This window comes from Pseudophryne corroboree, chromosome 5 (assembly GCF_028390025.1).
Source record: "Pseudophryne corroboree isolate aPseCor3 chromosome 5, aPseCor3.hap2, whole genome shotgun sequence".
Taxonomy (NCBI): domain Eukaryota; kingdom Metazoa; phylum Chordata; class Amphibia; order Anura; family Myobatrachidae; genus Pseudophryne; species Pseudophryne corroboree.
In genome coordinates, this window is record NC_086448.1 from 845,874,960 (window position 1) to 845,889,493 (window position 14,534).

The 14,534-nt window shown below is 48.7% G+C and overlaps 1 protein-coding gene across 2 annotated transcripts in view; it reads right to left on the minus strand.

Annotated features, from left to right (window-relative positions):
- The window catches only part of KCNH2 (potassium voltage-gated channel subfamily H member 2), a 750,290-nt gene that overhangs the window by 558,804 nt on the left and 176,952 nt on the right, over nucleotides 1-14,534 (minus strand). For both annotated transcript variants that reach the window (XM_063924667.1, XM_063924668.1), the window contains one exon: nucleotides 8,256-8,486. In XM_063924667.1, the coding sequence (XP_063780737.1) occupies nucleotides 8,256-8,486 (231 nt within the window). The remainder of the gene's footprint in view (nucleotides 1-8,255; nucleotides 8,487-14,534) is intronic.

Below are 14,534 nucleotides of genomic sequence, written 5' to 3' on the forward strand. Positions count from 1 at the left end.
CCCGGCAGGGAGGCCTGACTTTCTATACATGAGCGTTACACCCCGGCAGGGAGGCCCGACTCCCTATACCAGAGCGTTACACCCCGGCAGGGAGGCCCGACACCCTATACAAGAGCGTGACACCCCGAAAGGAAGACCCGACTCCCTATACAAGAGCGTGACACCCCGAAAGGAAGACCCGACTCCCTATACAAGAGCGTGACACCCCGGCAGGGAGGCCCGACTCCCTATACAAGAGCGTGACACCCCGGCAGGGAGGCCCGACTCCCTATACAAGAGCGTGACACCCCGGCAGGGAGGCCCGACTCCCTATACAAGAGCGTGACACCCCGGAAGGGAGGCCCGACTTCCTATACAAGAGCGTGACACCCCGGAAGGGAGGCCTGACTCCCTATACAAGAGCATGACACCCCGGAAGGGAGGCCAGACTTCCTATACAAGAGCGTGACACCCCGGAAGGGAGGCCTGACTCCCTATACAAGAGCATGACACCCCGGAAGGGAGGCCCGACTCCCTATACAAGAGCGTGACACCCCGGCAGGGAGGCCCGACTCCCTATACAAGAGCGTGACACCCCGGAAGGGAGGCCTGACTCCCTATACAAGAGCGTGACACCCCGGCAGGGAGGCCTGACTCCCTATACAAGAGCGTGACACCCCGGAAGGGAGGCCTGACTCCCTATACAAGAGCATGACACCCCGGCAGGGAGGCCCGACACCCTATACAAGAGCGTGACACCCCGGAAGGGAGGCCTGACTCCCTATACAAGAGCGTGACACCCCGGCAGGGAGGCCCGACTTCCTATACAAGAGCGTGACTCCCCGGAAGGGAGGCCTGACTCCCTATACAAGAGCGTGACACCCCGGAAGGGAGGCCCGACTCCCTATACAAGAGCGTGACACCCCGGAAGGGAGGCATTTCTATCACTGAAACCAACAACTTGTCTTCATGTCACAATTACTGTAAATTAAGTAGAGATTTTACACTACTCAACTCTATCTGTTTCCCCTACAAACCAAACCAGACAGACCTAAGCCAACCAACGGAATCAAATACACGCTCCATAATAGTAATAGACAATGGGGAGTAATACATCTCATTATTATTATCGGTTGTTATAACGGGTTAGATCTGGTGAGTGTCTGTGATACAGTATATGTGGGCGGCACAGTATAGGATACAATATATGGAGGTGGAATAGTATACTGTATGATACAATATATGGGGGGGTGGAACAGTATATGATACAGTATATAGGGGTCAGCACAGTATATGATAAAGAATATAGGGGTGCGGCACAGCATAGAATACAGTATATGGGGGTGCGGCATAGTATATGATAGAGAATATGGGGGTATAACACAGTATATGATGCAGTATATGGGGGTATGGCACAGTATGGGATATAGTATATGGGGGTGCGGCACAGCATAGAGTACAGTATATGGGGGAGCGGCACAGTATATGATACGGTATATAGGGGTACAGCACAGTATGGGATAAAGTATATGGAGGTGTGACCGTAAGGGATACAGCATATGGGGGTACGGCACAGTATGGAATATAGTATATGGGGTGTGGCACAGTATATGATACAGTATAAGGGGTACAGCATAGCATAGGATACAGTATATGGGGTTGCGGCACAGTATATGCGGGTGCAGCACAGTATAGAATAGAGTATCTGGAGGTGCGGCACAGTATGGGATACAGTATATTGGGGTGTTGCACAGTATAGGATACAGTATATAGGCAGCACAGTATATGATACGGTATATGTGTGTATGGCATAGTATAGGATACAGTATATGGGGTTATGGCACAGTATCAGATACAGTATATGGGGGTGCGGCACAATATAGGATACACTATATAGGGGTAAGGCACAGTATAGGATACAGTATATGGGGTAAGGCACAGTATAGGATACAGTATATGGGGTATAGCACAGTATAGGATACAGTATATGGGGTGCGGCACAGTATAGAATACAGTATATAGACAACACAGTATATGATATGGTATATGGGTGTTCGGCATAGTATAGAATACAGCATATGGAGGTGCGGCACAGTACATGATACAGTATATGAGTGTGCGGCACAGTATGGGATACAGTATATAGGGGTAAGGCATAGTATAGAATACAGTATATGGAGGTGCGGCACAGTACAGGATAAAGTATATGGGTGCGGCACAGTACAGGATAAAGTATATGGGTGCGGCACAGTATAGGATACAGTAAATGGGGGTACGGCACAGTATAGAATACAGTATATAGACAACACAGTATATGATATGGTATATGGGTGTTCGGCATAGTATAGAATACAGCATATGGAGGTGCGGCACAGTACAGGATACAGTATATGAGTGTGCGGCACAGTATGGGATACAGTATATAGGGGTAAGGCATAGTATAGAATACAGTATATGGAGGTGCGGCACAGTACAGGATAAAGTATATGGGTGTGGCACAGTATAGGATACAGTATATGGGGGTACGGCACAGTATAGAATACTGTATATGGAGGTGCAGCACAGTACAGGATAAAGTATACGGGTGCGGCACAGTATAGGATACAGTATATGGGGGTACGGCACAGTATAGAATACTGTATATGGAGGTGCAGCACAGAATAAAATACAGTATATAGATAGCACAGTATCTGATATGGTATATGGGTGTACGGCATAGTATAGAATACAGACTATGGAGGTGTGGCACAGTACAGGATACAGTATATGAGGGTGCGGCACAGTATGGGATACAGTATATGGGGTACGGCATAGTATAGAATACAGTTTATGGAGGTGTGGCACAATACAGGATAAAGTATATGAGGTGTGGCACAGTATAGGATACAGTATATGGGGGTGCGACACAGTATATGATAAAGTATATGGGGTGCGGCACAGTACAGGATAAAATATATGGGGTGCGGCACAGTATAGTATACAGTATATTAACAGCACAGTATATGATACGGTATATGGGTGTACGGCATAGTATAGAATACAATATATGGAGGTGCGGCAGAGTACAGGATACAGTACATGGGGGTACGGCACAGTATAGGATACAGTATATGGGGGTACAGCACAGTATAGGATACAGTACATGGAGGTCTGGCACAGTATGGGATACAGTATATGAGGGTGCGGCACAGTATGGGATACAGTATATGAGGGTGCGGCACAGTATGGATACAGTATATGAGGGTGCGGCACAGTATGGGATGCAGTATATGGGGGATATGGCACAGTATAGGATCCGGTATATGGGTGTACGGCATAGTATATAATACAGTATATGGAGGTGCGGCACAGTACAGAATACAGTATATGGTGGTGGGGCACAGTATGGGATACAGTATATGGAGGTGCTACACAGTATAGTATAAAGTATATGGGGTGAGGCACAGTATAGGATACAGTATATGGAGGTGCAGCACAGTATAGGATACAGTATATGGAGGTGCAGCACAGTATAGGATACAGTATATGGAGGTGCGGCACAGTATAGAATACAGTATATGGGGGTGCGGCACAGTATGGGATACAGGGGGTCATTCCGAGTTGATCGCTAGCTGCATTTGTTCGCAGCACAGCAATCAGGCTAAAAAACTGCAGTTCTGCGCATGCGTATGCGAGCAATGCGCACGCACGTTGTACGGGCACAACGAACTATGTAGTTTTGCACAGGGTCTAGCAAAGCTTTTCAGTCGCACTGCTGGCCACAGAGTGATTGACATGAAGTGGGCATTTCTAGGTGTCAAACGCAGGCGAGCCGGAAAAACGCAGGCGTGGCCGGGGGAACGCAGGGCGTGTTTGTGACGTCAAAACAGGAACTGAACAGTCTGAAGTGATCGCAAGCGCTGAGTAGGTTTTGAACTACTCTGAAACTCCACAAAAACAACAACTTTGTAGCCGCTCTGCGATCCTTTCGTTCGCACTTCTGCTAAGCTAAAATACACTCCCAGTGGGAGGCGGCTTAGCGTTTGCACGGCTGCTAAAAACTGCTAGCGAGCAATCAACTCGGAATGACCCCCACAATACGCTGTGTATACACACACGGCATCTGACATTCAGGCGCACTCAGTTATACATCAATCTCAGTCACGGTGCTCTTAGTAAGAGGCTGTAAATCCTCCACCTCACGTTCCATGCAGAAAGGAAACGGATTTATAAATAGAAAACTGTTTTTCATATCACCTTGAACATGATTCTGCCAAACGCTGTATCCAGGCTGTGAGTACAGACAAATAGAGACCGGCGGACACAAAGCACTTAGCAACCTAACACTGCGTCAGTGCAGATATTTATGCGGTGTCACTGCGCTTCACCCGTGACCTGACCAATATGACGGCCACACACATCGGTGCAGGGGACGGAGCTCCGGAGGGAGAGGAAAGGACCACTCAAACCTCTGTTCTATAAACTAGAACCCTCTCTCAGTATCTGCGTTACAGCCCTGTGATCCGGAGTAGGAGTAATAAGAGAAAGGACTGGTCCTATACACACGCTGTGACTGTAGTACTAGAACCCTCTCTCAGTATCTGCATTACAGCCTTATGATCCGGAGTAGGAGTAATAAGAGAAAGGACTGGTCCTATACACACGCTGTGACTGTAGTACTAGAACCCTCTCTCAGTATCTGCGTTACAGCCCTGTGATCCGGAGTAGGAGTAATAAGAGAAAGGACTGGTTCTATACACACGCTGTGACTGTAGTACTAGAACCCTCTCTCAGTATCTGCGTTACAGCCCTGTGATCCGGAGTAGGAGTAATAAGAGAAAGGACTGGTCCTATACACACGCTGTGACTGTAGTACTAGAACCCTCTCTCAGTATCTGCGTTACAGCCCTGTGATCCGGAGTAGGAGTAATAAGAGAAAGGACTGGTTCTATACACACGCTGTGACTGTAGTACTAGAACCCTCTCTCAGTATCTGCGTTACAGCCCTGTGATCCGGAGTAGGAGTAATAAGAGAAAGGACTGGTTCTATACACACGCTGTGACTGTAGTACTAGAACCCTCTCTCAGTATCTGCGTTACAGCCCTGTGATCCGGAGTAGGAGTAATAAGAGAAAGGACTGGTCCTATACACACGCTGTGACTGTAGTACTAGAACCCTCTCTCAGTATCTGCGTTACAGCCCTGTGATCCGGAGTAGGAGTAATAAGAGAAAGGACTGGTTCTATACACACGCTGTGACTGTAGTACTAGAACCCTCTCTCAGTATCTGCGTTACAGCCCTGTGATCCGGAGTAGGAGTAATAAGAGAAAGGACTGGTCCTATACACACGCTGTGACTGTAGTACTAGAACCCTCTCTCAGTATCTGCGTTACAGCCCTGTGATCCGGAGTAGGAGTAATAAGAGAAAGGACTGGTCCTATACACACGCTGTGACTGTAGTACTAGAACCCTCTCTCAGTATCTGCGTTACAGCCCTGTGATCCGGAGTAGGAGTAATAAGAGAAAGGACTGGTTCTATACACACGCTGTGACTGTAGTACTAGAACCCTCTCTCAGTATCTGCGTTACAGCCCTGTGATCCAGAGTAGGAGTAATAAGAGAAAGGACTGGTCCTATACACACACTCTGTGACTGTAGTACTAGAACCCTCTCTCAGTATCTGCGTTACAGCCCTGTGATCCGGAGTAGGAGTAATAAGAGAAAGGACTGGTCCTATACACACGCTGTGACTGTAGTACTAGAACCCTCTCTCAGTATCTGCGTTACAGCCTTGTGATCTGGAGTAGAAGTAATAAGAGAAAGGACTGGTCCTATACACACGCTGTGACTGTAGTACTAGAACCCTCTCTCAGTATCTGCGTTACAGCCCTGTGATCCGGAGTAGGAGTAATAAGAGAAAGGACTGGTCCTATATACACACACGCTGTGACTGTAGTACTAGAACCCTCTCTCAGTATCTGCGTTACAGCCCTGTGATCCGGAGTAGGAGTAATAAGAGAAAGGACTGGTCCTATACACACACGCTGTGACTGTAGTACTAGAACCCTCTCTCAGTATCTGCGTTACAGCCCTGTGATCCGGAGTAGGAGTAATAAGAGAAAGGACTGGTCCTATACACACTCTGTGACTGTAGTACTAGAACCCTCTCTCAGTATCTGCGTTACAGCCTTGTGATCCGGAGTAGGAGTAATAAGAGAAAGGACTGGTCCTATACACACACGCTGTGACTGTAGTACTAGAACCCTCTCTCAGTATCTGCGTTACAGCCCTGTGATCCGGAGTAGGAGTAATAAGAGAAAGGACTGGTCCTATACACACGCTGTGACTGTAGTACTAGAACCCTCTCTCAGTATCTGCATTACAGCCCTGTGATCCGGAGTAGGAGTAATAAGAGAAAGGACTGGTCCTATACACACGCTGTGACTGTAGTACTAGAACCCTCTCTCAGTATCTGCATTACAGCCCTGCGATCCGGAGTAGGAGTAATAGAGAAAGGACTGGTCCTATACAAACGCTGTGACTGTAGTACTAGAACCCTCTCTCAGTATCTGCGTTACAGCCCTGTGATCCGGAGTAGGAGTAATAAGAGAAAGGACTGATCCTATACACACAACGGTGACTGTAGTACTAGAACCCTCTCTCGGTATCTGCGTTACAGCCCTGTGATCCGGAGTAGGAGTAATAAGAGAAAGGACTGGTCCTATACACACTCTGTGACTGTAGTACTAGAACCCTCTCTCAGTATCTGCATTACAGCCCTGTGATCCGGAGTAGGAGTAATAAGAGAAAGGACTGGTCCTATACACACGCTGTGACTGTAGTACTAGAACCCTCTCTCAGTATCTGCGTTACAGCCCTGTGATCCGGAGTAGGAGTAATAAGAGAAAGGACTGGTCCTATACACACGCTGTGACTGTAGTACTAGAACCCTCTCTCAGTATCTGCGTTACAGCCCTGTGATCCGGAGTAGGAGTAATAAGAGAAAGGACTGGTCCTATACACACACGCTGTGACTGTAGTATGGGCGCAATGCTCCATAACCTCTTATTCAATATGGAAACGATGTCATTACATTTTTTAGAATCCTCTTTATCTATATTTTTAATTTACTATTGCGGGAACGGACACCTGACTCCCTGTTCCTCGTGCACGCGAGAGCCGGCTGGCCACTTACCACATGTCGGCAAACACATACCAGTGACGCTGCAAGATAATCCCGTGGCCAGGATGTCTCAGCCCCCCAGTGATAGCGTCCTTGGAAAACCACGGTGATGAGAGTTCCCATGGGGCCACAATAAGCAACGAGGATAAATACCGCCTTATTGCCGGAAACAGGAACCTACCGGTATCCAGGTCACGTTCAGACTTATCGGTCAGACCCGGCAATGTCTCAGCGGTATAAAAACAATTATCGCCATAATATAGCTACTGAAGATATAAGGTAGCGCTTCCTCAGGCCAGACGAGGGGGATTTGCGCATGGTCGACGCATTGGAGCCGACGACTGAACCGGATTTATGTTTCCCTTACCAAACAAAGAAATGTTTAATATAACAATAACAATATTTTCGATGAATTTCCATGTGAAAAACAAGAGATTTTGTCATTAATATTCTTTGCGGAAGAACTGGTTCCATAAGACGCTTTATTAACAGTGAAGCTTTCGCCGACGGCGCTCCTTATACACAGGGCAAATGCGCAAGAGCTTTATCCCCATCTTACAGACCGCCGTCTACACACTCGCACTACACACATAAAAACGTCTGCGCACAAGACGATATCTTAAGAGTTAAATAACATTAGCTAACGAGCCTCAGGCACACGTCCGCGCCGACTGGTGGTCGCACATTTGTGAATTCTGCAAATGACACAAGAAAGGAACCTCAGACACTACAAAAAAATCTAAAAAGTATATATAAAAAAATAAATAAAATATTACACATACAAAAGGTGCAATCTATTACTCCTGAGTTACTGAAATAATGTACAGTAAATGTGTATGAAGCACATTCCAGACCCAGACTGGGCCTATTGGATGGAGCCCTCCTACACTGTCCATCCATAACCCCAGGAACCCTTATCCAGGTTCTACAGAAGTTGAAACAGCTCTTACCAAGCCACTTGTACCTATTTTCCACTGCGACCCAATAAATTGCTGGGACTATCAACCCGGCAAATTCACAGGTCGCAGCTCGGTGACCTTGGATCAGTACAGCCGGAGCACAGGGAGAGACAAAACAATAAAGAGTCATAAAATCGAATTATCTGGAACTCACCGTCCTTGCGATAGAAGGAGATCTCCACCTTACGCTCCTCGGATCCCACCAGGGCCTGCGCGATCTGCGACACTGCGCTGGAGGTCGTACGAGGGCCGTACAGGAAGTCACAGGTGCAGGGTCTCTGCATGACCTCGGCGCGCGTGTATCCGCACATGGAGCAGAAGCCATCGTTGCAGTAAATCACTGCGCAGTTTTCCACACGAGCATTGGCTATAATGAACTTCCGACCTGCAAGAGATAACAGAGAGATCTTTAGTGAGATATAAGTAAGTAGCTGAGACGTTACAGTAACTGCACATATGTCATCTCGATACAGAAATGTCCACATTGCTAAGACTAATGGGACGCAGCGGGGGTGCAGGGGTGGGCCGAGCAGCAGAGTGGGAGGAGGAGCCACGGACAGAGAGGGTGTGGGGCAGGGGGCATACTGAGGTGACCCGAAGGTGGGCACACACATAACGGATCGGACGCCTTACGTGTTGGTCAGGATCCCCAGCTGTTACTTCATTCATCAACAACGAAAAACAAAAATGTACAAATAACAGAACCATAAAAGCGTAAGAACATCATCACCTCAATACCTCCCTATGTACAATCTGTACCATGTGACACTGTTATCGCCGTCGGGAAGAGGCTTCCTCTCCATCGACTGGTTCAGTATAATATTGATCGCTTATCAGAGGGCAGCACAGAAATCACCGCATGGTATTGATGACACGAATCTCCCAAGGTGCCCTTCTCCTTAGTAAGAACCCTTTTCTCCTATACACCCCGATTCCCAGGTAAGCGCCGACCAGTCACGTGACCTGCAGTCTTTACGCACTCACCAAACTGCATGACAATTCCATGCGCAAGATCACGTCCAATAATATACAAGTAAAAGTCGACTAAAACAGCAATTTTCAAACCCCAAAAATATAAAAAAAGACCCCACCAGCTCCGTGTTCTTACCGGACTGGCGGATAATAAACCCGCTAAACTCTACAACTATTTCTTTAGTCTTTTTTACATTTAAAATTAAATGACGGTAACAAGAGGCCTCAGATCTATACTCTGTCTCATCATTTTTACTACAGTTGAATTTTGCGCACCCAGCGGTGACGTCATCCCCTCGCAGCAAGTGTATGGGCGGCCCGTACACACAGCTAGCTGGCCGGCTGTATCTGCAGATATATTGCCCGTCGGCTGAGTCTGTGAACGACATCATTCACAGACATATCGGGGCTACACACACACCGGAGGGCTCACGATATATATCGGCCAATGTGTAGCCAGCATTATGTCGGTAAAATAGCTGCTGATCAAAATGATGTCATCGCATTGGCATGGAATGAGTTTGTCTGCACTTTGTCCCCTCCCAGTGTCAGTGATGTCATTTCCAGGAAGTTACAGCGTAACCCATGACTACAGTCTCCAAAACTTGGCGATGGCCATTTTCCAAGTGATATTTGCAGCTCTGCAGCCAGCGCTGGGCAGACGGTGTGGTAATTTTAATAAATGGGTGCAGGGCATGCAGTGTGTGACCCCCCCTGGACCCAGGGACCCGTGTGCACTGCACAGCTTGCACTCATTATAGATATGCCAGTGGGTGGACGGCTAAAAAGTAACAATGAAAATACAAAACAGTAATGCTGATGGTTTCTCACTTCAAAGGTGAGTCTGATATTGTACCTAGACACCAACAAGATGGCCGAGCCCACGTCGTGGGAAGAGTCCAGAATCGGCCTGGCACATGGAGGAGGGGGCCTACTGGAGGTGCCAGGAGAGGTGGCTGGGGAGAAGGGCACGAGACTGTGACACCAGCACCTGTAGATCGGAAGGAACTGTACCCCCAACCCGCCAGGAGTTTTCCAATCACATATGGCACATTTCCTAAATAGTATACATCAGTGCCCTCCCAAAAAAATACTAGAAACAAAGGCTGCAGCGTATGGAAACTGTGGGGCTTCTACCACCCTGCCGTCATGCCAGGCTATCACTGACCACCCTCTTGCACATAGCCCCCTCCCCCCCATTTTCTCTATTCTCCTCTCTCCCTAACAATTCATGTCTCCCCCTATCCTGGATGCACCCTCCTGTAACACAGCCCAGTATTATATCCTTGTGACAGGACGGTCCCGTACAAAAGCACTCACCGCTTTTGCGTCCCGTCTCCTGTGCACAGAATGGAAGGTTAGGTCACACGGGACCTGGCCACATAGGGGATTCCCGCTTACCGTCAGTAACCGCCTGTTACTGACTCCACCCACTGCGCTGTGGGCGGGTTTATGCTGCCACCACCAAACTCCTAACCTGCCGTGGCGTTTGGAACCACGGTTCTGCTCTGTATGTGCCAACACACTGCGTTACCACACCTGTGTGGTGTTGACGAATCCTTGCGAGGCCTCTACTGGTAGCTAGCGAAAGGCGGAACATGGAGACGTCAGGTGCTTCCCTGGCCAGCCGGAGGACGGGGCTATGTTTGGTATAACCCTGTAGGTCAAGGGATGAAACAATCTTCTTGAGGCAGATGATGTTTATTTGCTCAATAATAGTCTTAAAAAATACTCTTCCCCATTGCTAGGGGCAACAGCATACAGCAAGATGTTCCAGCAGAATAAAGATGGCACAATTACAATTTTCATGGGGCAACTGCCCTCCTTTTATCCTACTCCAATACACATTACCACAGGGGGTAAGCCCGCCCTGTGGTGTACAACCAATCAATGTTTACCCATGGGCTGTGCATGCCTTGGTCACATGCACAGCTAACATGGACAGTGTTATGGACAGTGGGGAGTGGTCACTCTCCTTTGACTGTCCCATCCTGGAGGATCAGGATACGCCCCGGTGCCGTTCAGTCTGGACTGGGGGAAAGTTTTCCTGCCTAAACTGACTTCCAGAAACCTTCCCGGGACCTAGCCCACTGCCTGCAGCCTGGATTTGGGCTCCAGAGCTGGGCAGCCTAGATCCCCGGTCAAGGTTTCCTGGCCACTACGGGTGATCTCCATGGAGCTCCAGAAAACCACTCAGCTTGTTTCAAAGCTGAGCTTCTCCTCTCTCTCCCAAGCCAACTTTCAAGTGTGAGGCTGGAAGGGAAAGTATTCCGTTTTTGGGGAAAAGGTCTGGGAGAATCCATCAGCCTGCACAGCCATGGATTCTCCCCTCCTGGGACACACAACCAAGTAAGTGCATTTTACCTTTAAATAAATCACATTTAAAATACACTGTACATTCCCCTTTAAATATACACTGAGCCTGTGGTCTGCACAGGCTCCACATACCCAGGCACTGCAGTGCCTCACATCACACTCTATGGCCCTCATTCCGAGTCGTTCGCTCGGTATATTTCATCGCATCGCAGTGAAATTCCGCTTAGTACGCATGCGCAATATTCGCACTGCGACTGCGCCAAGTAATTTAACAATGAAGATAGTATTTTTACTCACGGCTTTTTCTTCGCTCCGGCGATCGTAATGTGATTGACAGGAAATGGGTGTTACTGGGCGGAAACACGGCGTTTCAGGGGCGTGTGGTTAAAAACGCTACCGTTTCCGGAAAAAACGCAGGAGTGGCCGGAGAAACGGAGGAGTGTCTGGGCGAACGCTGGGTGTGTTTATGACGTCAAACCAGGAACGACAAGCACTGAACTGATCGCAGATGCCGAGTAAGTCTGAAGCTACTCTGAAACTGCTAAGTAGTTTGTAATCGCAATATAGCAAATACATCGGTCGCAATTTTAAGAAGCTAAGATTCACTCCCAGTAGGCGGCGGCTTAGCGTGTGTAACTCTGCTAAAATCGCCTTGCGAGCGATCAACTCGGAATGAGGGCCAATATGTTATTACATTTAAAACAACGCTTTGTTTTGTTTTTAATTACTGTGCCCAGCGCTCAGCAATGGGCTCCCCTAGCCCTGCAGCCTGGCTGCTGGGGCTCTCTCTCAGTGCTGGAGGTAGGGGGCTGGCTTCCCCCATCCTCCAGCCTTCCACTGGGGTCCAGGGAGCTGGCTCTCCCTGTCCCCCCAGAGCGGCACTCACATTGTGGCCTCACCGCACGGTGCAGCGCACCCCCCTGATCGGAAGCCCGGCGGCAGGGACAAGCGTCCTGCCCTTTGCAGCGCTGAGGTGCCGGGAGCGTAAATCCCGGACCCCAGCACTTACTAGCCTAATCATCCCCCACTGCCGCGAGGGAGCCGGCTAGCCCGGTCCCCTGTGTGTGGCGTTGAGCATTGTGGCCTCGCCGCAGCGTCCGGCGGGGAGCCGGACTGCGGTGCACCCCCCTTGCCGCCTAGCAACCCGGGACATTCATCCCGGCTGCCGCGGCAGAGCTCCCGTACCCCAGCACAGCTGAGCTCCCAGCCGCAGCAGCTCCCCCTTCTCCCCCCGGCGCGCACACACATCTAGTGCGCCAGGGGGCTGTGCTCGCTGCCGCGGTCGCCGGGAGCAGAGCTCCCGGACTCCGGCGGCGCACACCTGATGGCTGCAGCGGGAGCTGATCTCCCGGTTGCAGCAGTTCTCCTCTCCCGGGGGCTGCCCTCACTGCTGCAGTCCCCGGAGAAGTCCAGGACCGCGGCACATAAGTAAAAATACATTGCCTTAAACATTTTAAACACCTGGCGCCTGGCGCCCTATACATTTAAAATTGTCGCCAAGCGCCCATTGCCCCCATAATGGCGCCGGGCACTAGGGGATAACCCCTTCAGTGCCACGGCCGCCATTTCACGTGTGGCCACTAGTGCGGTCCGGCCACAATCCTCCTTCATATCTACAACGTCCTCATGTAACACAGCCCTGTATTATATCCTCCTTCATATCTACACCGTCCTCATGTAACACAGCCATGTATTATATCCTCCTTCACATCTACACCGTCCTCATGTAACACAGCCATGAATTATATCCTCCTTCATATCTACACCGTCCTCATGTAACACAGCCATGTATTATATCCTCCTTCATATCTACACCGTCCTCCTGTAACACAGCCCTGTATTATATCCTCCTTCATATCTACACCGTCCTCCTGTAACACAGCCCTGTATTATATCCTCCTTCATATCTACACCGTCCTCCTGTAACACAGCCCTGTATTATATCCTCCTTCACATCTACACCGTCCTCCTGTAACACAGTCCTGTATTATATCCTCCTTCATATCTACACCGTCCTCCTGTAATACAGCCCTGTATTATATCATCCTTCATATCTACACCGTCCTCCTGTAACACAGCTCTGTATTATATCCTCCTTCATATCTACACCGTCCTCCTGTAACACATCCCTGTATTATATCCTCCTTCATATCTACACCGTCCTCCTGTAACACAGCCGTGTATTATATCCTCCTTCATATCTACACCGTCCTCCTGTAACACAGCCCTATATTATATCCTCCTTCATATATGCACCGTCCTCCTGTAACACAGCTCTGTATTATATCCTCCTTCATATCTACACCGTCCTCCTGTAACACAGCCCTGTATTATATCCTCCTTCATATCTACACCGTCCTCCTGTAACACAGCCGTGTATTATATCCTCCTTCATATCTACACCGTCCAACTGTAACACAGACATGTATTATATCCTCCTTCATATCTACACCGTCCTCCTGTAACACAGCCCTATATTATATCCTCCTTCATATATGCACCGTCCTCCTGTAACACAGCTCTGTATTATATCCTCCTTCATATCTACACCGTCCTCCTGTAACACAGCCCTGTATTATATCCTCCTTCATATCTACACCGTCCTCCTGTAACACAGCCGTGTATTATATCCTCCTTCATATCTACACCGTCCAACTGTAACACAGACATGTATTATATCCTCCTTCATATCTACACCGTCCTCCTGTAACACAGCCCTGTATTATATCCTCCTTCATATCTACACCGTCCTCCTGTAACACAGCCCTGTATTATATCCTCCTTCATATCTACACCGTCCTTCTGTAACACAGCCCTGTATTATATCCTCCTTCATATCTACACCGTCCAACTGTAACACAGACATGTATTATATCCTCCTTCATATCTACACCGTCCTCCTGTAACACAGCCCTGTATTATATCCTCCTTCATATCTACACCGTCCTCCTGTAACACAGCCCTGTATTATATCCTCCTTCATATCTACACCGTCCTCCTGTAACACAGCCCTGTATTATATCCTCCTTCATATCTACACCATCCTCCTGTAACACAGCCGTGTATTATATCCTCATTCATATCTACACCGTCCTCCTGTAACACAGCCCTATATTATATCCTCCTTCATATATGCACCGTCCTC